We start from the raw sequence: 23,201 nt of genomic DNA on the forward strand, positions 1-23,201 counted from the left end.
TATCTTGGTTATACACACTCGCTGACCATTGTGGCCCGCCCGGTTTCATCCGTTCCTTAAACCACGCGCACCCCTTTTCCATATCGATACAGATTGCAACCGGGAAAGCAATAACCACCGCTATTACCACATCGCCCATGAACTCGTGTCTCGACCTTGAGATTTAGTGTCCACCTCCTCTGGCTCGCTTGGCACCAGCGCCTCCGCCAGCCTCGGAGTCTCCTCTGGGCCGCTTGTTGCCAGGCTGGAAGTCGTTGGCACCAGGGTTCAGCGGTCCGGCACCGTGACCTCCTCGGCCACCGCCACGTCCGCCACGTCCCGCCAGACCACCTCTTTCTGCACCTCCGCTCGACACCCTGTTTCCGGCAGCGTAGGCTCCACCCCGACCACGACCAGCCGCACCGCCTCGTCCTGGGAGGGGAATGCCACTTCGTTGGCCTGGGGCAGCCTGAGGCGGTGGTTGCGGTAGCCCATGGCCTTGGGGTGCGGCCTGACCTGCCTGTGCTCCTTGCGTGCTTGAAGCAAAGGGGTTCTGTTGCTGTTGTGGTTGCTGCTGCTGTTGCTGTTGCTGTTGCTGTCCCTGCGTCCCTTGTGCAAAAGGATTGGCCTGGGCTTGGGTGCCGTTAGCAGCACCAGCCGCGAAAGGGTTCGCTGCAGCGGTGTTGGTTGCTGGTTTGACATCTCCAGGAGCAGGAATTTGTCTCTTCTGGGGGATGCTACTGCCCGGCGGAGGTATACCACTAGGAGCTGAGCCGCCTGATGGCTGTGCTTGGTTGGTTGAGGCAGTGGGAGCTTTGGCACGGTCAGCATAGGTCCAAGGATTCACGATAACTTGAAGGAGCTCACCAATTGTTGGAGCAGCGGCTTGGGCTGGCGCGGCAGGAAGAGGCGCCGAGATCGAAGGACGGGGTGCCGCGGGTTGTGCGTTGCCAGTTGGCTTCGCCGGGCTTGGCTGCGGTGCGGCGGGAGCTGGTTTGGCAACTTTGGCCTCCTCCCAGACTTCCCCAACAGGTCGTTGAGGTGTCTTGGTCGCTGCCGTGGAAACGACTTCGATCTTGGCGTTGGCGCCTCTCAGCTGGTTGTCCTTCATGTTGATTTGCAGCGCAGACTTCTTCTGTGCCAGCAGCTGACCTTCTTCGCGGGCATTTGCGATTCTCTGCTCGAACTCGGCCTTTAAACTCGTCTCTGTCTCGTTCTTAACCTTAGCAGTCTGTTCTTCGAGCTTCTTTCTAAGATTCGACGACATGATGTTCCGCACTGTAGCGTTGGTGGCGAGGAATTTCCGAATCTCAGCATCGGGGAGCTGAGACAGATCCGCGGCGCCGGCGGGGGTGCCGGTCATTGGCGTTGCCGGGGCTACTTCCGGGTCTTGCTGCTTGATGGGCGTAGCAGGCACAGCGAGTTGCTCTCCCGCAGGCTGAGTAGGGGCGGCACCTTGCTGCTCGGCCTTCCAAATAACCTTTTCTTGCTCCATCCTGGTGGCGAACTCGGCATCCAACTTCTCACGAGACTGGCGTAGCTTCTCGTTGAGTGCGTTGCGCATCTTGTCCGACCGCTCCTTAATAGTCTGAGTAATATTCTCCTCGAGCTCGTTCGCCTTGCGCTCAGCCTCCGTAGCCTTGGCCTCGGCGGCAGCAATCTTTTCTTCCAAGGCCTTCCGCTCCGTGTCGGCCAAGCCACTCGCGCCGTTTGTGGCAACTGCCTCCGCCGCGGCGGTGCTTGTCGGCTCGACGGCAGGCTGCTGCTGCTGGACCTGGGCAGCCTGCTGCGCGGCCTCGACAGCCTGATCTCTCTCCAAAACGACTGTCTGCAATTGCGCTCGTAGACTCTCGAGCTCTTGCTCGGCATTTGCCTTCTGGGTTGAGATGAAATCCAGCTGGCTTCGCATCTCAGCGAGTTGCTGCTCTAATTGAGCAACCACTTCTGTAGACACTGATGCCGACGCGTCTGCGGTGGGTTGAGCGGCAGCGGGCGGCGCGCCAGACTGGTTGGCTTGAGCATCTTGCTGTAGTTTTTGTACCTGTTGCTGGAAGTTTTGAATTTGTTGCTCAAACTCGGTTCGCTGCTGCGTCGTCGCCTGCAAGTTTTGTCTTGTCGTCTCGAGTTCGGTATTCGTGGAGTTGAGCTGCTGCTGCAAATGGTCACGCTCAGCGATCGCAGCGTCCTTCTCCGTGACAGCTTCGTTCCGAGCAGTAATGGCCTCGTTCCTCTCGCCGGTGATCTTGCGCGAACGCTCTTTGAATTGGTCGGTCATGCGCTGGCGCGTGTTTTGCCAGTTGGCCCTCTCCGTTTCCAACAGCTGCTTAGTTTCCTCAAACTCTGCTCGTAAAGGACCTTCAGACGCCTTGAGGGCGTCGCGTTCGGCCTGCAAATCAGTGATGGTCTGCTTGAGTTGCTCCATCTCGGCTGGATCTACACGACCATACTTTGTAAGGATGCCCTCGGTTCGCTTCTGCCACCTATCGCGATCCTCCTGCACTTGTTTGATTTCTTCTTCGAGGAAGCCCTTTTGGGTCTGGAGCTCCTCTATTCTGGCTTCGAGAGGCTGCACCTTGCCTTCCAACTCTTCAACCTTGGTGTTCTTTTCAGAGATTTGCGTCCGCGCTTGAGCAAGCTCGTTGCGGAGAGTGGCGCTGCTCTCACGATAAAGGTTGAGTTCGTTGATTTTGTCCATCAGATCCTTGTGGGCAATGGAGGCTTGGCCGCTCTCAGCTTGTGAGCGGCGCTCCTGGTCGAGCTTCAAGCGAGCCTCGTCGAGCTGAGACTGGGAGTACTCGAGTTGTTGCTGCAGACGTTTTGATTCCTGAACCTTGAGATCATACTGGACCTCCAAGATCTCCTTCTCGCGTCGGAGGTAATTGCTGAGTTCCCGAAGGCCGTCAGCTGCGCCGTCACTTCCGGCTTCCGCGTTGTCGTTGACCTCCCCTGCTGCCGCGTTGCGACTCTCCTTGAGTGCAGAGAACTGCTTCGTGATGCCCTCCAGCTGCTCGTGCAACAGCTTGTTCTGTGCGTTGACATCGTCACGGCGGGCCTTGATTTCTGACATTTCCTGCTCGAGTCGCTGTTTCCTCTCTTCCCACGAGCTCTCATTCTGGGACAGGGCAACCTTGGCCGATTCGGCCTCGGCTCTCAAAGTCGCCGACTGGCTCTTGAGCTCGTTGTATTCAGTGCGCAACTGCTGGACGAGCTTCGCAGCCTCGGCGTGCTTGACGAGCTCGTGTTCATAGTCCTGTTGAGCCTTGGCGGTGATCTCTGACTGGGCACGAAGATCCTGTTGATGGAACTTGGCAGCCTCTGAGTGGCGGTCGGCTTCCTCTTTCAACCGCTTGACCTCCTCGTCCAGAATCGTCTTCTCATCCTCGTACTTGCGGGCAACTTCAGCCTGAGAGTCACGGAGGTGGGATAGCTCCTTATTGGAGTTGGCAAGTTCCGATGACAGATCCTCAACACGCTGCTCGAGCTCCTTGATCTTGGCATCCTTGGCCGCGAAAGCAGCATCCATCTCCTCCCTAAATTGCTCCGTGGTGGTCGTGAACTCGGAGAGTGCTTCCTCGTTTTGTTCGCTGAGTTGCTTGTACTGCTCAGTCTGTTCCTTGGCATTCTCAAGCTGAGACTTGGCAATGTCGAGCTCCCTCTTGAGGTCGGAAACCTCATTGATTAGTTCTCGAACCTCGGCCTCGTTGTCTTGGTCAGTCTGTGTAGGGGGTGGCATCGTGCCGGGTCGTGGAGTGGGTCGCGGCGCCAGGCGACCAGCGCGGTCCTCCGCGTTGCGAAGCTCGATGGTGAGCTCATCAACCCGAGCTTGCAGATGGTCGCGGCTGGTCTTAACAGCGACATGCTCTTCGCGGATCTGGCTGAGACTAGTGGAGAGCTCGTCGATACGCTTTTGGGCTTCCCGGGCATCAAACTCCTTCCTGAGCTGAAGCTTCTTGCCCTCTTCCATTTCATCAGACAGCTTGCGCTTCGTGCTGTTCAGCTCTTGTTCAAGATTGTCAATCTTGGACTGCGCCTTCCGCCTGTACTCGGACTCGGAAATGTCACGCTCATTCTGCATGGATTGCTGGCTTGCCAAAAGGCTGTTGAGTCTCGTCTTCTCCTGAACAAGATTCTCGTTGTCTTGATTGAGACGATCTTGAATGTCCTTCCACAACTTCTTCTCGGCCTTGAGGTTGGCGGCTTCGTTTCGGACGCTCTCGAGCAAGCCCTTGGCATCGATGAGTTCTTCGGCGACTTGCTGAGTTCGAATTTCGTGCTTGATAGAGTCCTCCGACAGCGACTGGTTCCGCTTCTGGATCTCCTTGTTCTCGCTTTGCAGCGCAACAAAGTTGGAGTGGAGCATCTCGTACCTCTCGGAGGCGAGAGTAATCTGGCTGGTGATCTTTGCAACTTCACCTTGGAGAGAGTTCTTCTCGCTCGATAACCTGTCAATCTGCTCCCGCAAGGAACGACGGACAGATTCTTCGTCGTTTCGGTAGGTGTCAAATTCGACTTGCAGATTGCGCAGGGCGGCTTGTGGGGACACACCATCGCCATCCTCGGTCTCGATACTAGTAAGCGGGAGGCGCTGGCCGTCATCAGAGCCGAGAATGGAAGCGAGTTCGCCGGCGGAGGCCTTCTGCTGGAGTAGACGTCTGAACATGTCACGCTCTGACTTGAAGCTCTCCATTGTTGATCTCAGGGACTTTGTCTCTTCAATCATGTTGGCGAGCTCTTGTTGCAGTCGACCGACTAATTGGTGGTCCTCCATAGCCTGGCTCTTTGCAGCAACAGCCTCTTCACTCTCCATCTGCTCCGCCAATTCTCGGGTGACTCTCAGAAGCTCTTGGTTCTTGGCTTGCAGTTCCTGGATGTCCTTGAAGACCACGAACTTTTGGGTGATGAATTGGTGGGTGTCGGACATGTCGTTTAGAGCGCCCTCGGCGATTTCACCGCGAGAAAGTTGCTCCAGGCGAACAGTTTCCTCGCGAGTCAGCTGCTCCAAGCCCTTTTCACGGGCATGCATGTTGAAGACCAGCATCTGGATCTGTGTGCTGAGGTCACGAAGTTGTGTGCGAAGGATCTTGGACTCGGCCTGAGCAGTGCCCAAAGCACTCTCCGCCTTTCGCGCACTCTTCTTGGCAGCGTCGCGCTCTTCGAAGCTCGTCTGAGAGAGTTCGGACATCCTAGTAATCTCGGCCCTCAGGGTATCAGCTTCGTTCTGGAGCTCCTCAATCTCGGGCGTCTTGGCTTCCAACAGGGCAATCATATTGTCGAGTTCTTCGGCGAGTTGTTGGTTGCGGCGCTTCTCCCCCGCCAGTTGTCCCTTGGCCTTGTAGAGTTCGTCGATAGCCTGAGTCGCGGTAATGGCAGACTTGTTTCGTGCAGACGCGGGAGTAGCGAAAGGCGAGGCAGGTCTCCCGAGAAGGGAGCCATTCATACGGGGGGTTTGAGGTGCGGATCCTGGTGGTGGCCCTTGTTCCATACGGGCGTGAAGCTCGTCGACCTCGCCCTCAAGCTGGGTCACCCGTTCCTCCAAGGCACGGCAAGTCTCCCTCTCGCGCTCGAGCTCGTGCTGGATGCGTCTGGTTTCGTTGGCATGTTTCTCCTTGAGGCTCTCCTTCTCACCCTCCAAAGTCTGCACGCGGGCCTTATGGCTGTCGGCAAGTTGGTTGGTCATGTCCACGACGCGCTGCTTACTCTCGATCTCGTGCTTGTAGCTCTCCTCACTGCGGGCGAATGCTTCCTGCTGCTGCTGGACCTTGGTGAGGGCTTCTTCGGCCTTGGCTTGAGCTGCGTCGAGACGATCTCGGAGTTGTTGTTCGCTTCGCTTCAAGGACTCAATGCTGGATTTGGCGTCTTCATTTTGTCGTTGCAATTCGGCGATTCGGGCCCCCTTCTCGCGGCGGTACTTGAGAGCCTCTTCGCTCTTGGTCTTGAGTTCGGTCTCGAACCATTCGCCATTGCGTCGGGCAAGGTCGAGTTGTTGCTGTAGGGACTCCTCTCGGTACTTTGCGCTGCTGACTGCGGCCTGGGCAGCCTGGACCGATTGCTGCAAAGCCGTGATCTCCTTCTGAAGTTGTACATTCTTCTGGTGCTGCTTCGCCAATTCCTCGGAGAGCTCTGAATCGCGGGCGTTTCGTGACTCAAGCAAAGCCATGTTTGCGCGGTTGGAAGATTGAAGGGACTCAACGCGGTCGCGGAGAGTCGTGATCTCGGAGTCGTGATCGGATCCGCGAGACTTGAGCGACTGGAGCTCATTCTCAACCGTTTGTCGCTTCGTTTCTGTCATGGCAAAGTCAGTCGTTCAGACATGAATACTTTACTATGTTGCAATGTCATTGTTGAACCAACCTTCCTCCTTGAGCTTCTGGCGAATCTCCTCGACATCCTTCAGGGCCTTGTCGGCTGTCGCCTTGAAGGTCAGACATCTTGATTCCGCGCTGTGGTGGGCACTTTCGAGCTCGATATCGACCTGGAGCTTCTGAGCATACAACTCATCATGCTCGCGCGCTTTCGCAATGACAGCTTCGAGAAGGCTCGCGATGAGCTCGGGGGTCGGTTCGGTTGTGGCTGTCGAGACCGTCGACTCGGACAACCCTAGGTGGCCGGCCACGTAGCCTATGTCCACCGCCGCTGCCATTTTGTTCGTATCTTACGATTCAGTCGTAGACATCGAAAGCGGATCTACACGTGGTTTGTGTTCGAGGTGTTGTCTGGTTTGGTGATGGGTGGCTGCGTCGCGCGTCAAACACCCCACTGGTCGGGGACGCTGAGGCAGGAGTAGTAGCGTTCGTTGCAGAAACGTGAAAGTAAAGGTAGACCCTGGAAAGAACCTAGGATGAAAAGTCACCCTGGACCGCCAAATTAGGTTGAGGCGGGTGTCGAGAGTTGATTCCAGGTGACGAGGAATGGGGTGGGTTTTTGGCGCTTAGCGTCAACAAGCAGATCGCAAGATTTTGGGAAGAGCGCGACCAGACGAATGTTTTCCAACCAACGCACAGTGCAGCATCCGTGCTGGTGCAAGGCTGGGGGGGAGCTGCAACCGCGAGCGACAAAGGTGCGGTTTTGGCCAATCAGAGATAGTCTTATACTTGGAGCTGGATTGGCCGCCGAAGATCAGCCGGCTGAGTCATGGAGAGCTCCCTCGGCAAGTGGGTCTAAGTTTTAGCGGTGAAGTCAGAGCTTGCTGGCCGGTCACGCCGACATTCACCGAGAATTCAGCTTCGGTGAGTTGGTGAGTGCGGGAGGAAAGCATCTTTGCCCTCAAGCTTCAAGTACCTGGTAGGTCTCTCAAATTCGCCTCAGATTCGCCTATTCTCTCAACTTTACTTTCTCTCTCTGGTACATCTTTCTTCCACACGTCTTCCTCTATCAATGTAGATGGCAATTGGGGTGATGTAGAAAATTGGAGCTGCTTCTCCTGTATTGATATCCAACTCACCTATGCAACAAGTGCTATCTACTTCATAAAGTCCTCCTCATTATTTCCATTGCGCCTTTGCTACCTTATTATACACAACTTCATCCGCCTGCCTGTTGTTGAAGGCATCATTATCATCATCGTCGCTGCTGTCCTCCATCCATCTCAGAATATCCTGGCGTCGGACCAGCATGCCATCCCATTCCTTGAAGCTCCGCCCTCTCTTGTCCTTGCCCCGGGTATATCGCCTGCGGTCCGCTCGGTAGCTGATGAATTGGTTGCCCATGGGCCTCGGCTAGGCTATTTTGAACCTGTGGCTGGACGTAGCTGGTCTGAAGCTCGGGTGGCAGTGGCAGGCTCTGACCATACGGCTGCTGCTGCTGCTGCGCATAACTCAGTTGGTCCTGCTGCCCTTGCAGCTCCAAAGGCAAATGTGGCCCTGCAGGCTGCAGTTGACCGTTGGTGTTGGCCGGCATCTCGGGCGGCAGTCTCGTTTGACCGTGGAGTTCCGCGCCAGTGGGAGACGGAGCCCACGCGCCCCCCGTATTGGACGCGGGTGACACCGTGTCTGGTCGCGGGGATCCCGTGTAAGAGACGCTCATTTGAGGGCTTTTGGGCGGCAGCTCGGACAGCATCGTCCCTCCTATTTCGGGAGGGCCTGTCATTTCGGGAGGGCCGAGTCTCGAGGAAAGCGGAAATCTGGCCTCGTTCTTCTTCCTGCGGCGGTAGATGATGAAGGCGACGAGGCCGGCGATGGATAGGGCACCGACGACAGCGATTACACCTCCGATGATGGCTGCCATGCTTGGATTACTGGATTTTGATTTGCCATTGGTCTCCGTGCTATCCCCAGCAGTGCCCGATGACCCAGTGCTAGTAGCCTGGGCTCCTGATGTCTTCGATCCTGTGCCTGCTTGAGCTGTTGGATACGTCTGGGCAACTATTGATAATCAGTCAAACCCGGTATGTTTTATGGAGCATTGCTCACTCACTGGATTCAGTCACGGTAGCCACAACCTCGTTCCTAGCCGCCTTACAGTAGTAATCCAATACGGCGAGCGCAGAAGATACGTCATCCGTAGCAGTGGATGAGCAGTACCATTTGATGTCTGATGTCACCGTACTCATGACGATGTTGGTCACTCCCTCCTTCAAGCACATACAGGAAGCCAGGGCCTGGGGTCCTGTCGGACACTGATACCGCGTGAGCGAGTAGATGGCATCCGAAAACCCCGACTGCGCACAAGGAGCCAGCGAGTTGTATTGGGAGAGCGCTGTCATGTAGTACGTCATGTCCCCTGGAGGCGGCGAGGGCTGCGGGAATGATGTGGTGCCCTTGTTCATGGCGCAATATGCATCATAGAATGCAAGACCAGAAGTGACGTCGGCCGCGTTGGAGCATGAGTATCGGACAAGGGACGCGATGGACCGGCTGACGCGTGCCGAGTTGTCGTTCTTTGAGCAGATGCACGGCGCCATCAGACTTGCGGCTTCGGGGCAAAATGTCGACATGGAGCTGATCGCGTACGACACGCCAGACTGGGCACACGGGGCCATATTGGCGAACTCGGCGATATCGGTCGCATACTTTGTCACGAGGTTGGTCGTCGGTGTCGCAAAGTTGACTGTCGCATCGGGGTTACAGTACTGGCTAATAACTGCCGCGGCGCTGGCCTGGTCGTCGGACGCCGTAGAGCCGCAGTTGTAGCTGATTGATTTGGAGATGGACGTTGAGATGGCGGCGAGGTTGTTGTTTTTCGTACATATGCATGACTGCAAGTCTGTCGGTGCTTCGCCGCACGCCGTGTAGGTCTGGGAAAAGATGTTGTACGAGACTGCAGTCTGTACGCATGGTGCCTAGGACGCGTCAGAGCCGTCCAGATCACGATTCCTGCATAGTCTTCCAACATACCAGCAATGTGTAAATGGAAAGATCAGTAACATAAACGATGCTTGCGGCTCTCCCGAGCCCGATGAGGCAGAGTGACAGCCATAGCTGGGCTGATATCTGCAACATGTCTCCCAAGCATACCCAAACAGAAATCACGAGGTGCCAAGGAACGGAACGTTGACAACGGTCAACGGAGTAACAAAAGACAGGACGAGCCTTTCACGAAGAATGGTGAGAGAAGGAGAGGATGCAATGCCCGTGTCTCTGTGTCTCTGCCTGGAGTGATTGACAAGGCATGGTAAACTCAGCGCGGGGCAGAGACAGTTCCTAACTACCTGCAGCCGTCAGGGGGTGATGAAGTCCACCGTTGAGCCCATGTGTCCGTGAGAAGCGAAGCTTAGTTTCTCCATCTTGGCTTAGGCAGACTTGGTGGTTTGATGGTCAATCACCACCACGACGGTCACTAACCCCTGTCATGATGGCGCTAAAGTCCCACAACCCCCTTGACAGCTGAAAGGCTGAGCCATGGATGGCGCCAACGTGATGACCTCTGCGATTCCGCGGTGGAGATTCCGCGTTCCGCTCCCACATGTCCGAACTGGTTCACCGACTCATCGCGGAGTCTGGCGGAGTCCTCGCTCCCTCAGAATCGTCGGATCGGATGCGAAGCAAAAGTGCGTACTGCAAGAGGTGAGCAAGATGCTTTTGCTCCTTTTCGATGAGGCCCCGAATTCATCCCCGACCGTTGGAAATAAGGTACAAAGTCGGTGGTGTCCACAAGACAGCTCAGCTGCAGCCGCGATGGCGTCGCTTAATCAAACACCGCCTTAGCATAAGCCCGGCCGGCATCGATGCGCACAATGGGTGTTTGGTCGTGTACAGGCAGGTTTCTCGCACTCGCAATAGCCCATGGCGCTCATCGACGGCAGAAGAAAACTCCTGCCGAAGCGTCGATTAAGAGTCTTTGGAGAAGACAACACTGGTTGTCTATCCTGTTGGTCATTTGCGAACCCCTCGCGATGGCGTCGTGATGATGAGATGATGATGACCTCCAAACTTTGCAGAAATGACTCAGGGGCCGGCAGACGCCACAAACAAGGGGTTGCAGGAACCGTTCAAGGCGATTGGCGTGCCAAAATGAGGCTTCCCGCCAAGAACCAGCCTTGAATATTGCGGCAGACCGACACATTTTGCCGGCGTGAGGTTGAAAGAAGCGCCTGTGGCTGTTCGTTTGTGTTTAGGTGCTGACCGGGAGGAACACAAAGATGGAGCAGGGGAACCAGGGACAGAGACAGGGTCTTGTGGCTTAGATAAGAGGTATAGCCGACGGTAGCCGGGTCATTTCCTTGCTGAGCTCGGAACTGTGTCTTTCATCTCCCATACCTAAGTGCTAACCAAATCCTCGCCGAATTCCCGTGGCAACAAAGTCAAACTCACACAATCGCAGCCAAATGAATTGTGCCCCTATCGACCATCCGGGTTATGGAATTCAGATGTCTCTCATCGCCACTACTACTTATGGTATCAGTCTGGGGTATCCTCCTCTACCTTACCTACCTTGCTCCCACAGCCACGATCTGCACAAAAGGAACTTGTTGATAGCACCAACCCAAGCCGCCTCACGCCTGCCACCTTTATATCTTTGAGATTGCAAGTCTCCTCTGGAATCTCGATGGATATGGCCAAGCCCAGGACGAAAGTCTAGGGTGGCAGAGCCTCCTCTCGCCATTCAGTTGAGCCCCCGGCCGCCCCCGCCACCGCCGTAGCCAGTCGCAAGGTTCTCACCGAACTTTGACAAAGTCTTGTTCACCTTGACGGACAACCGCCTTGAAATGCTGCTGCGTTTCTTCTCTTGCCTCTCCATGCTATCGTTCGCCTCCGGCATCTCAATGGCGCCATTCTCTTGCGGGGTATCCAGGTCCTTGTCCTCGTCAGTCTCAGCCTGCTCGTCGTCCGACTTGTAATCTGGCATCGCCCGGCTTCCGCAGGTTGTGCACATGATCTGATTCGGTCGAAACATTGGCATCTCGCTCTTTCGCCTTACACGGTCCGCGGTGGGGGGGACCGAGTGGCTCGAAGACGGTGTCGGTTCAGTTAAGGCATCGCCCTCGGTGGCTCGCCTTCTCATTGACCTTGCCCTGCGGTCGGCCACTTCCCGGTCGCTCGACCACGTAATGACAGTCGGCCGTTGTGTCTTCTCCTTCTCTGTCACCGCGACCAGATTCGTGTTGGCCAGCTGTGTGGTCAGCTCGTGCCTCGCAATCTCGTTTGCCATCTCTAGCCAGAGAGCATTTCCGATGGCGTCGTGGATTACCGGTGCAGTGACGAGCTTTCGGCATTCTCTCGTGCCTTCTGCCATGCGTAGTCGACCAAATTCTTTGATCTCGTTCAAGGTCAGGTCGCAGACAATCTTGATGTATCCCGCATGCAACTGCGTTTCCCATCGCTCCTCGATAAAGCCTTGCAGAAAAGTGCGTGCTTCGGCCACCTCCTTTTGCCGCTGTGTTATCTTAGGTTCGATTTCCACCTCCTCTTTGATCCTGGGTGACCGCGCGGCTCTGGATTCGTCGGCATCGTAGGGAATTTCGAAGTAATTGTGAACAGTTGACTCGTCTGTAAAAATGCCGCTTTCCTGTTCCTGGGCCATGCTGACTGCCTCATCTCTCTGTATATGCGTCATGGTTGTAGACTTTCGCGGACTGTAGGGTTGGTACAGCTGTTTATCCAACGCCATCACAAAAGGGGCGGCCTTGCTGATGTTGCTGGCGGAAAAGCAGCCGATTCTCCTTTCCAACCCGGCCGGTTTCCTCGGAGATGCCATTTTGCTCGGTGAAGAGTCTCGCGACCTCCCAAAGGCTGTTGATTGAATACTGAGCATTGTTGAACTTGTCATGGTCTTTTTTTCTTGAACAACACAACTTGCTTGGGGGACGGTGAGCAAGATATGTTCACATTAGTTCATTGACCGAGACTTGTTTAGGTCTCGAGACGGGGCAGACGAGACCCTCCATCAAAGCATATCCTCACCATCTCGAAGGTTTGAACCCCTATGGCTGAGGCATCTTACGCAAGCGGGAAGCCTCGCAAGCCAATGCTGAGATCTAGACCGATGAGGCGCAAGGCTAATTCAAACTCCAAGTGGGAATCCTGATTGGTCCTCGCCATCTTCAAAGCGCTAAAATAGACGTCATTGGCTCTTGGGACGAGGAAAAGTGGCATCTCTGCAGAGGAGAGGCAAACCTTTGAACGCCACATGAAAGTGATGCACCCAATGGGTTACGCGGTGAAGTTCTAGAGACTGCAAGCATGGTCATGGAAAGATAGTGCGACATGTGTCGTGACTCTTAGCAGAGTGCCTGGTATATCTTCAATCACAACATGCCAAAGGCGATCACAGGATGATGAAGGGTTAAGGAGACTGATTCAAGCTGTGGCAATGCCGCGGTGACAATGATGCCAGGTTCGAAGTCAACATCGGCTCCAAATCAAGAGGCAGGAATTATTATTTGCCGCATATTTTGAGGTGTTAGACATCGGAGAGGGCCGAATGGGAGGAAATGTATGTGCGATGGACTGCAGCTTGACAATCACGCAGGCAGTGAGAAGGTCACTTCTATTCAATAGTCAAGACTGCAGATCATAGCTCCCTAATATTCATCTGAGCTCGGTCACATCAAGCAAACAATAATTTCACCGTTCATCGTTCAAAAATGCTCTCTTCATCTTGTTGTTTTGGCAGCTGGATGTAAAAGCCTTTGCCGAGCAAGGGAACACCAATTCAACAAACGGCGGCAAATATCTTGAACCTTTATGAGGATGAAGCAGTTCACAAGGTTCTCGACAGCTTACTTGACGTCAATGAGATTTCTACAGCCATACGGTATTATGGATTCCAAAGGGCATCCTTGATAGTTTGAGCAGATCCTTCTCAACCATTTCACACTGCTTTCCCATGAGCTCTTCCATATCCTAGGGACAACTCACACATATCCTGCCCAACCATTCTCTTCTCTCGTATTCAAACCATGCAATTGCATCTTCGGCAAGTTCTAGGCGACTAGGAAATGCGTCGCGCATCTTTTCTGGCCCGATGCTCTTGGAGATTTCAACTTAATCGTGGTTGCTCGCAACGTCCACCCTGAAGCTCCAGTCTGCACCACAGGCTCTTGGCGGCCAGCGCCCACAGCGGCCGGCTTCAGCTTCTCTATCCAATCGCTCAAAGTGCAATTTGAAATCATTGACAATTTCACGATAAAGAAAAGAGTTGACGCCTCATGAAATGTGACCATGAGCCCCTACCCCGCCGCCCCGCAAAGGGGTGGGCTGGTGGTGTGGGAACCCGGGTTCATGACGGTGAGATTAACGCTGGGATTATGACGAGAGGTGGGTTGAAGGCTTGGCGGAAGCAACGACAAGCGGCAGGGCAACGGCTGGGATTGCATTGATCAGGAGGCGGATTTTAACACAAATGAACCTTAAACAATGTCACCGATGGCGAACCAGCTTCGATTTGCCACTAATTTCTCCGAATTGCCTAGGTTATTTATATTACTACTGATCAAAAGATGGGCATGGCGAAAGGAACAGAAAAAACTCCGAGTAATAAAATATGGTTATGAAGTGTTCGTGTTGCAGGCAAATGCTGTCAGTGGCCGGAAGATGGCAAGTTCAATTTCAGTAAGACGAAGTATTTCTATTGCAACAGCTAAGACAGAATGGTTGATCTAGCATTATTAATCTACGCATATTACTAATTAAAGTAGGCAGGATACATACGAAACAAATCAAGTCGCCTGTACACTACAGTCTTTCGGTGGACATGAAAGTCAGGTCCAACATTACACAAAGACATTCTCCAATAGATACTCAATTTCCGTCGCCCTGTATGTATCCTCTTCGATATAGGCCAGACCTGTGCGGTTCACATCAAAGACAATGTTGTAGGGCTCATCAAGCGTGTACAGCGGCCACGCAGGACCCGTCGGGGGGCCGTTACAGATGTTGGGGTTGGTATCGTGGATGAAGGCAGCCCACCTCCGGCTCATGACATCCGCCAGTGCAACAAACGTCTCTGGCTTTCCTGCAAAGGGGCTGGTAGCATACCCAATGCCGTCCACATTGTTGAACACGAACGCGACTTCTTGAAAGTGTGTCGCTCCGTAGATGGCCGCGATACCGTTCACATAGACGTTCCACCGGTAAGAGTAGACGGGCAGTCCGGCAGCGGCATAGGTGCTGGCCAGGAGTCTTCGGCCGCTGTGTTGTTGATAGTCGCCGGCAAAGGCAGCCGCTCGCTTCCACTGGAGGCCGAACGGGTACGCGGCAGGGCGGCCGACTTGAGAGACGGGGATGCCCACATCGGGGTCGTCGGGGTACAGCGCCGAGACGGCCGCCACCTGTTCACTATCCAGCTGCAGGGTAGTGAGCCAGGCTTGGAACTGCTCCGTGGTGTTGATGCCTTGCTTCGCATACGCCGTGCCCTCATCAAAGTTGTTGCCGAGCAGAAGGGGGACGTGTGCAAACTTGCCTGCCCCCAAGAGCACGGATCCCTGAGCCGTGATGAAGTCGCCGTCAATCACCGCGCTGATGGAGGGCGGCGTGACGCTCAATGGGTTGGTGCCGTTGTAGATGGCGCTGATGGTCTGCCAAGGGAGCCCTCGCAGGCAGCTCAGTTTGTCAGCGGCATCGGCACAACCGGTCTTTTCGACGAGAGCGTTGAACCACGGCTGCCAGTCGTCAGCATCTGCAAACTTTGCAATGGGACTGCCGCTCTCGAGGATGGCGCCACGGAACAGGTTGTTGTATTGGCCATCGTAGGCGACGAGCTGCATCCCCAAGGAACGAGCACCAGCAGACTCTCCCCAGATGGTGACCTTGTCAGCGCCGCCGCCAAAGGCACCAATGTTCTGCTGCACCCATTCCAGGGCGAGGCGCTGGTCGCGGAGGCCAATGTTGCCAGCGCCGGCGTCTTGCAGCTCGTTGCTGAAGAGGAAGCCCCAATACGAAAGACGGTAATTGATTGATGCAGCCACAATAGGCTTTCCCTCCTTGACGGATTGATCGACAATGTAGCTGAGGTTGTACCTCGGGTCGCGCGAACCTCCGTTCACATAACTCTGTTTGGATCAAGTTAGCAAACGGGCCAGAAGTAATACCAGGTTGTCCAACGATTGGCAGAAACTTACGCCGCCATGAACCCAAACCCCAACCGGGAGATCATCCCCTGGCTGCGAGCCTGCCGGGCGCACCACGTTGATGGTCAAGCAGTCCTCCGACACAGGGTTCCCCAAGTTGGCAGTGTCGGAGCCGTAGCCAATGCACATCCAGCCATATTCGGAAGCTGACCTAGTCCCCTCGAAAGTTTCGTTGAGCGGCTGAGGAGCCGCGAAACGCAGAGGGCCAATGGGAGGTTGGGCATAGGGGATGCCGAGGAAGAAGTCCTGGCCATACTGCTCGCTCCGTACTCCGACGTAGGTTCCGTCTGAGAGGTGCACGGAGGGAGGCCCAGGCGGCGAGGGCTTGGGACGAGGACCCCAATAGCCGGGCGGCGAGGAGGAGGAGGACTCGGACGCGCCAAAGCAAGACGAAAACGCCAGGAAAACTCTAAGTGCGTGGGATCGCATGGCTGGCAAGGCTCGACGGGCAAAAGGTGTGCGTGCTGCTTCTAGAATGCGGTGTAGAAGGGAAGGGAGGCTAACACCTGGGTTGTCTCAAAGCCAGTCGCACAGAGGTTCGGGTAGGGAGATTTTGATCCTGCCCGTTGACGCTACTGGGGAGCCTATCATGACATATCTGCTAGAAATTGCCTCAACGCCTCTACTGGCGTGAAAAGAATTTCCCGTATAAACGGCTTCTTAGTCCCTGCACCGCCTGGAATATTGGGTTACGACGACTCGAGACTATGAGCCGTTTTGGAAAATAATCACCGGCTATTTCATGGCCCTGCAGATCACCCCCGACAGACTTTGTCTGCATCTGAGATTACAATGATACGTACAAGTAGTCCGTACCGTCTCATTCCCCCTGCGGATGGCACTTGACAACCCTCCAGTTCGATTTACGTACCCCGGGCTAGAGGGCCCTGAGGGCCTGATCCAATACTACTACCACGTAAGTTCATCCTTTTGTCGTATGGCGAGAGCATGGCGAGGCATGTCTACCGATCCCTCAGCCGAGGTTTTCATGTTCATCCAGAACGGGTCCTTGCTCTGCAAGCCTGATGCCCAGCACCCCGCAGATTGAAGCCGTAGTTGGCCACCGTCCGTGTTGCCATTGCCCCCCCCAAAGACTTGGCGGAAGATCGGAAAACCATGCCTCATTTTGGTTAGCATAGTCGATGGTGAGACCACGCTACTGCGCAGCAACGGCGCAACCAATGTTGTGCTGGTTAGTCGACTCTGTTAGCCTTTTCTAGAGCCCCGGAAAACCCCCCCATATGGGGATATGGGGGCGGTTTAAACGAGATATGTAATATTCACCATCGGGTATAATCCTGGGGGGGGCATGGCTGGCGCGCGAATGGGATCTCTCCGGCATAGCCCCAGGTTTAGAGTTCGGCACTAGAGACCCATACCCCAGCCATCCTGAGTTGGGACTGGGGACCTTTGGCTGTACAATGTAGCTGTCCCGGCATCGCTTGGGCGGCCTGGCAGGGTGTAGTGTAGGAACTTTCGTAGTATATCGGCCAACTCGGGCCACGTTTTTTGCGGATTACAGTTGCATGATGCCTCTGCCCTGGGCTGTTCATGCGCGTGTAATCTGAAATACGACTGTGAACCGGTAGGTGGCAGATGCGAACGTGGGCGACACGCGGAGACGCTGTTGGAGGATGGCTGTATCTCCGAATGATGAACCCCATGGCAACGTTCCAGTCGTATCTTGCTGTTAAATCAGCCAACTCGAACCAAGGTCATGTTCCCATCAGATCATTCCAAGACAAGTGTGGTTGCAGCCAAAAGCCACCACGTCGGTGGCGAGCCGTTGACTCTTGTCAGCTAGCTCCCTTGGCTCCCAACCTCCGTACCTCCCGGATTTCTCAGACGTAAAACGAGCTTGACTCAGCGATCCAACAGTCCCGTTTGAGCAGTACAGCTTGGTAGTGGCAGAGAAACACGTTGGTCCCAGCACCACCATCTAAGCCTAATGAGCATTTCGCCTGCATGTGACGAGGTAGTCCTTAGGGCGAGGTGGCGGGACTCCGTCCGAACTGAACTCCGTTTCCCTCCCTGTCTCTCCCTTGGCCGTGGGTTGGGGAAAATCCTATCGCCGATATAGGCAACTTTCGCGCCGGTTTCGAGGGGGGGCACATAGCGCCAAAGGTCGGTTGCACTCTCCGAAACTACATAATCAGAACTGTTCATGGAGGGCAGGAGACTTTCTCGTGGCTGGGGCCCCCCTTGTTAAGTACGCTGATCTTAAATTTCATCATGTGCCATGCCAATGTATAATATGAGGGAGTGATGCACCTACCGCGCGCGTTGACCTCGACCGACGGGTTTCTTAGCTGAATTCCACAGGACCCACTGATTGCTTTCCGCTATTGTTTCTTCCGTCTTCTATCAGACTTGTTGGCACGGGCGTGTCTGCCGTGAGGTTGACGATGGTCGACGACAGAGGCACCAAACTCCTCGCCGTAACCTGGACTCTATGTGTTGCAAGCGCCACGCTCCTTTCTCTGCGTATCTATTGCAAGTTATGGCGTGGTCGAGGTTTATGGTGGGATGACCACCTGTTGATTATATCCATGGTACGTGAACAAGCACTGTCTTTGCCCAGTCGCAGCACCCTCCCTTACTGACGTCTGTAGGTGTCACTGGTGATATCCATTTCGATTAATTCTTACATCGTTTCTCTCGGATTTGGTCGTCACATCGATACGATCAGCAGCGACAACATTAAACTCATCAATCTTAACACGATACTGGTCGCGACATTCGGAATCATTGCGACGACGACGAGCAAAAGTTCATTCGCTCTAACACTGTATCGGATCGTCACGAATCAATGGATGAAATATCTCCTCATCTTCATTATCATTTCCATCAACATTTCGATGAACTTGGTGTGGATATTTGGCTTTGCCAAATGCACCCCCTTGCGGCGAGTGTGGGACAGCAGTGTGCCTGGCAGCTGTTGGGACAAGAAGAAGCTTGTCAAGTTCCAATTATTTGCTGCTTGTAGGATTACCAACAGGCTAGGTTTTGTGATGTCTGGCATGCCATGCTAACACTAGGTTATAGATTACTCCGCGATCCTCGACTTCGTTCTGGCAATTCTTCCCTGGCCGATTCTCATGGGCGCAACGATGCTGCGGCGCGAAAGGCTTGGTGTCGCCGTAGCAATGAGCCTAGGTGCCATGTAAGATGCTCGGAAGCCTCTCAACAACAACGGGTGTAACAAGTTACTAATCTTGGCTAGTGCCGGAATTTGCGGCATCGTGAAGGCGGTTCTGGTGGTCCATATGACCAGCCCAGACATCACGTATGAACGCGTCGACTTGACGATCTGGACTTTGACGGAACCCGCCGCATCGATCATGGCAGTATCTATCCCAGTCTTGTACGTCGCATTGCCGCCGGTTGCATATAATCGTACCCTAGCATCTGACAATCAGTAGGAGAATGTTATACCGAGAGCTTCGATCGACTCAACGAAGTTATGCCCAAAATAAGTCACAGTCGCGCGCACTCGATACTGGAACGAGGAAAGAGGTCAGGTCGACAAAGAGATATGGTCCGGGCTCACAATACGGCCGCAACTCTGTTGTTGTTATGTCTACCGGAGGATGGCAGGAATCACAGGAAGCCCTACAGGATGCCGAGGGCGGCCAAGCATCGCCGCTCCCGGGCATGAACGGCATCATCAAGACTGAAGAAGTGAGAGTCAGGCACGAGAGGTTGACAGGACTCAGCGAGGGTGAAAGCTCAATAGAGCTCGATTCGCTCAAGGACGTTCACAGATCATGAAACCGACAGTGGATGGATACCTAGGCTGGCCTCGGAAGAGGGGCTGCATTGTTAATAATTATGAGTTAGCGCTACTTGATACCAGATATGAATGATTCCAATAGATACCAGAATTTAGATCGACATGACGTGAACAGTCGAGTTGTCGTTCCAAAAAATTGAATGAGAACGTATGTTGGTGATTTTCAGAGGCCATGCTAAGGTTGGTAGACGGGAAAGAAAATTGAATTGAACAAGCCGCATGATGGAGGTCAGCAGCTCAGCGGTATACCTCTCCACAAACGGCTGGTATCACAACTCAGCTATGGGTAATAATAATGGCACTGATGCTGTAACATCCCAATCACAGGTCGTTCAGGTGGGTACGAATGCACTCTCAGGGTAACCCATGACAAACCTCAAGATGGTGCCGGCATAATTACTCAAGTATTTTCCCAAGCCTGTCTGGGTGAGAATAGAGACGCTTGGCACTCAGCTCGATAATTTCGGTCAATGGTCAGGATTTCGGTGAGCCCCCCGGTAAGCCCTCGGTGAGGTACAGGCGGATTCCAAAATCACGAGATTGGTGTGCCCCACAGCGATGACAACCAACCAACCGTAAGGTACCGTACGTTAATCAAACTTGAGAGTTTATCTCGTCAAATTTGCAATCGTATGAGATGTTTCACTTACTTGCAATGCTGTGTTTCCATCCCTCTTGGATGCTGGGAAATCTGTGATCCTACATGTAGTTTGGAGCCTGGAACATTGGACTGGACCCGTTGGAGAATTCTTATATTGGACCGCAAAAGCTCTCGTCAGAGGGGTTGGGTAGGGTAAAAGTGAGCTCACGTCTCTCTCATGTCACCGCCTTTGTGTGCCTAGGTAGCTTATTGTCTAGGTTGCTCATTGTCTAAGATGCAGAACAAGACTTTTGTCCTCAATAAAGAAATAGGTGCTCTATAGTCTTTCCAACACACCAAAATTTGTTTGCTGCGCCAGGTCGTGCCTGCCTCGCTGCCTCGCTGCCTCACCTTCCTTTGCGCCTTCCTCAAGACGCACCTTCCTTCAGTAGCATCCAAACCTCCATTTGCCTCCCAGATCTCCAGCTGATTCTCACCCACCCTCTCCCTCTCATCTCTCTTCTTTCAACTTTCACCTCTCTTCTTCCAACTCTCATCTCTCTTCTTTCAACTCTCACCCGTTTCTTGAACAGTCAAGGTAAGTGAAATTCGGACGATTCAACCGCCAGAGCTTCCGTCTACTCACGCAATCCCTCATCAGAAAATCAACTTCCATCAGAGAATTGCCTTTTTCTACCTTGTCTCCCGAACTTCCTCTTCCCATCATACAGCTTCTCATCCCACAGCGGAACTTTTGGTCCAAATCCAAGATAGCTCATCTCACAAGCGGACGAGAATCATCATGATCGACCCGTTCAGCGTCGGTTTTGCCTTCTCTGGCATCATGGCCATCCTGATGGCCGTGTGTAGCGGAGGCAACTTCGTCTACGAATTCCTCAGCGAGCAACTCCTCTATTGGAGAATCACCGACCTTCTCTTCTCCATCGCCTTCGCGTGGTTCTTCACACACACCCTCATCGCAGGGTTCTATTTCTATCTGGCATTCATCAACCCAATGATTGGTACTTACGTGCCTTTCTTGAGAATCTCGGACGAAACCACTGAAAAGGCGAATGAGCTTTTACAACACTACGCAGCCTACAATCTCATCCCATACGGATCTAACGCCGTATCCTCTCTCGTGACCGCGGGTGTTTTCATCCTGCAGGCAGTCTACGGACTGAAGCACTTCGCCGCCGACGCCTACTTTGGGATCGGCCGAGTTCTGTCATCTCGTCAACCAGCCATCATCCGTACCAGCAAGCAAATTCCCACTCCTCAGCCACCTACGGATCGGAAAGTTCCTGTATTTGTACCAGCTCCATCCGAAGTCAACCGCTGCACCCGGAAGAAGGATGCTTGCGATGGAATTCGAGAACGTCTCTCTCAGTCGTTGAAGCAAGGCAATCTGTACGCGTTTGAGTTGAGCAAACTTGACGAGAACGAGCTGGACCTACGGGCAGCTCTGAAGATAGAACAACAACGCAATCGCTACGTCATCAACACTCTCAATCAGGCCAAGTTGCAGCTCTCTGAGCACCAGGAAGACAGTAACACGATCGAAAGACTGCAGCAAGAACTGGAAGGGATGAAGAAGCAGGTCGAGGAGGCCGAATACCGAGCCAAAGACGCTGAAGGCTGCCTCAGAAGTGCAAACAGCTACGCCGATAGCATTACGGAGAGAAAGAATTCTCAGATCCAGAAACTCCAGACGATTTTCCGCGAATACGTCCTCAGCAAGAGGGACGAGCTTGGCGGACTATACAACGAGGTCAAGGCACTGAAGCGTGATCGCAGCAGTCCAGACAGTAAAGCCCTTCAAGAAAAGTTGGAGGCTCAGGCGGCCAAAAACGGAGTCACCATTACCGAGAAAGAGGCAAGAATTACGACGTTGGAGGCAGAAGTAACCGCTCTGAAGGCGGCCCAGGAGGAGAAGGAGAAGATGTTGGATGATGTCAAGACCGACAACGAGAACATGTCTCGAGACCTTCAAGCCATGGAGATGCAGGTCAGAGAAACCAAGACTGCTGCAGCGACAGGCCACGAGTTGGCTATAATCACCAAAGACTCCAATGTCATCAACGAACTTGAGGAAAAGCTGGCCGCGACCAAGGCAGCCCTTTCATTCGCCCAGTCTTCGGCCGCTTTTGAGCTATCAATCAAGCGGAGGGAGGCAAAGGACCAGCAAGCCGATCATCGCGATACCGAAAGGAGGATGGCGGCGATCATTAACGAGCTACGCGGGGAGTTGACCAATGTGAAGGCCCAAGCCGAGACCACCATTGAATCCCACGCCTCCCAGCTCAGAGAGGCAGCAGAGTTCAAATTGGAGGCTGAGCGCATCGTTGCTGGCCTGCGCGACCAAGCAGAGCAGATGCGCCAAGACAACGAGGCCTTCAGAGAGCAGGCGCAGCATATGGCTGACCAGGACCCTCGCATTGCGCTGCTGCAGCAAGAACGAGATGCCGCGATCGAGAACAACCGGCGCATAGAGGAAGCAGCAACGGCAGCAGTCCACGAGAAGGAGGAGCAAGTCGCCAAGTTGGAGACTGACCTGCGTACTATTCGCAAGGAGAAGGAGGAAGGCGACGCGGATGCCGACAAACTCATGGAGGATTTTGTCGAAGAAGTAGAGAAGCACGAGGAGACGCTCAAGTCAGAGAAGGCTGCTCGAGAACTCGTCATTGAGCTGAAGGAGGCCGCCCAAGATCAACTTGCCGAACAAGAGAGCCTGAAGGCGGAGATTGACCAGCTCAACGAAGAGTATAACAAATTGGCAGTGTCGAAGAGAGAGTTCGCCGACCAGGAGCTGCTCAATTCCAACCTGGCCAGGAAGAGCAAGAAGAAGGAACTTGCAACCAAGGATGGCATCATCGACCTTATTAAAAAGGCCCACGAGAGCGTCATGGCCAAAAAGGACGCTGAGATTGCGCGCCTCGATGCGGAGTCTAAGAAATACAAGACGCGCTACTCCAGCGGCTGCGACAGCAACACAAAACTGCGCGACAAGACCGAGCAGGCTCGAAAGGACCTCAAGCTCTTGGCCGCCACGATCAGGGACCTCGAGAACCGGGCCAAGAACCCCACCAAGCACCGATCCGCGCTCACGGCGTTGGAAAGCGGAACTGCCACCAAAGTAGTGGAGCAGATTGAGCAGGGCGAGCATCTGCTTTTCAGGAGCTCGTCCCCCATTCGCGCTACAAAGGGAGGAAATGTCGCTCAGGGAAGCAAGGACGCGAAGCCGAAGCGAGAGATTTTGCCCTTGAGAAGACGGGCTGCACAGCTTCCGCAGAATGCGGAGACTCCTGAGGCGGAGATGGAGGAGTGAACGAGGCCTGGAGCTT

The 23,201-nt window shown here is 54.1% G+C and overlaps 6 protein-coding genes across 6 annotated transcripts; 2 read left to right on the top strand and 4 right to left on the bottom strand.

Annotated features, from left to right (window-relative positions):
- Positions 1-163: 163 nt before the first annotated feature.
- Positions 164-6,619, bottom strand: CORC01_06436 (TPR/MLP1/MLP2-like protein; the record flags this gene model as incomplete). Its single annotated transcript, XM_022618077.1, has 2 exons — positions 164-6,261; positions 6,331-6,619. The coding sequence occupies 2 exons, from the start codon at positions 6,617-6,619 to the stop codon at positions 164-166; spliced, it is 6,387 nt and encodes a 2,128-aa protein (XP_022475389.1).
- Positions 6,620-7,536: 917 nt separating this feature from the next.
- Positions 7,537-9,416, bottom strand: CORC01_06437 (uncharacterized protein; the record flags this gene model as incomplete). Its single annotated transcript, XM_022618078.1, has 3 exons — positions 7,537-8,339; positions 8,392-9,256; positions 9,312-9,416. 3 exons carry the CDS (start codon positions 9,414-9,416, stop codon positions 7,537-7,539), a joined length of 1,773 nt encoding a protein of 590 aa, XP_022475390.1.
- Positions 9,417-11,019: 1,603 nt separating this feature from the next.
- Positions 11,020-12,111, bottom strand: CORC01_06438 (uncharacterized protein; the record flags this gene model as incomplete). Its single annotated transcript, XM_022618079.1, has 1 exon — positions 11,020-12,111. One exon carries the CDS (start codon positions 12,109-12,111, stop codon positions 11,020-11,022), a length of 1,092 nt encoding a protein of 363 aa, XP_022475391.1.
- Positions 12,112-14,128: 2,017 nt separating this feature from the next.
- CORC01_06439 (carboxylesterase) lies at positions 14,129-15,913 on the bottom strand (the record flags this gene model as incomplete). The annotated part of the gene is made up of 2 exons (XM_022618080.1): positions 14,129-15,406; positions 15,476-15,913. 2 exons carry the CDS (start codon positions 15,911-15,913, stop codon positions 14,129-14,131), a joined length of 1,716 nt encoding a protein of 571 aa, XP_022475392.1.
- A 1,976-nt stretch (positions 15,914-17,889) lies between these two features.
- CORC01_06440 (uncharacterized protein) lies at positions 17,890-19,255 on the top strand (the record flags this gene model as incomplete). Its single annotated transcript, XM_022618081.1, has 5 exons — positions 17,890-18,036; positions 18,097-18,466; positions 18,530-18,647; positions 18,708-18,848; positions 18,907-19,255. 5 exons carry the CDS (start codon positions 17,890-17,892, stop codon positions 19,253-19,255), a joined length of 1,125 nt encoding a protein of 374 aa, XP_022475393.1.
- Positions 19,256-20,659: 1,404 nt separating this feature from the next.
- On the top strand, positions 20,660-23,185 carry CORC01_06441 (uncharacterized protein; the record flags this gene model as incomplete). The annotated part of the gene is made up of 1 exon (XM_022618082.1): positions 20,660-23,185. One exon carries the CDS (start codon positions 20,660-20,662, stop codon positions 23,183-23,185), a length of 2,526 nt encoding a protein of 841 aa, XP_022475394.1.
- Between the last annotated feature and the right edge of the window lie 16 nt (positions 23,186-23,201).

This window comes from Colletotrichum orchidophilum (genome assembly GCF_001831195.1).
Source record: "Colletotrichum orchidophilum strain IMI 309357 chromosome Unknown Scaffold_48.1, whole genome shotgun sequence".
Classification (NCBI taxonomy): Eukaryota; Fungi; Ascomycota; class Sordariomycetes; order Glomerellales; family Glomerellaceae; genus Colletotrichum; species Colletotrichum orchidophilum.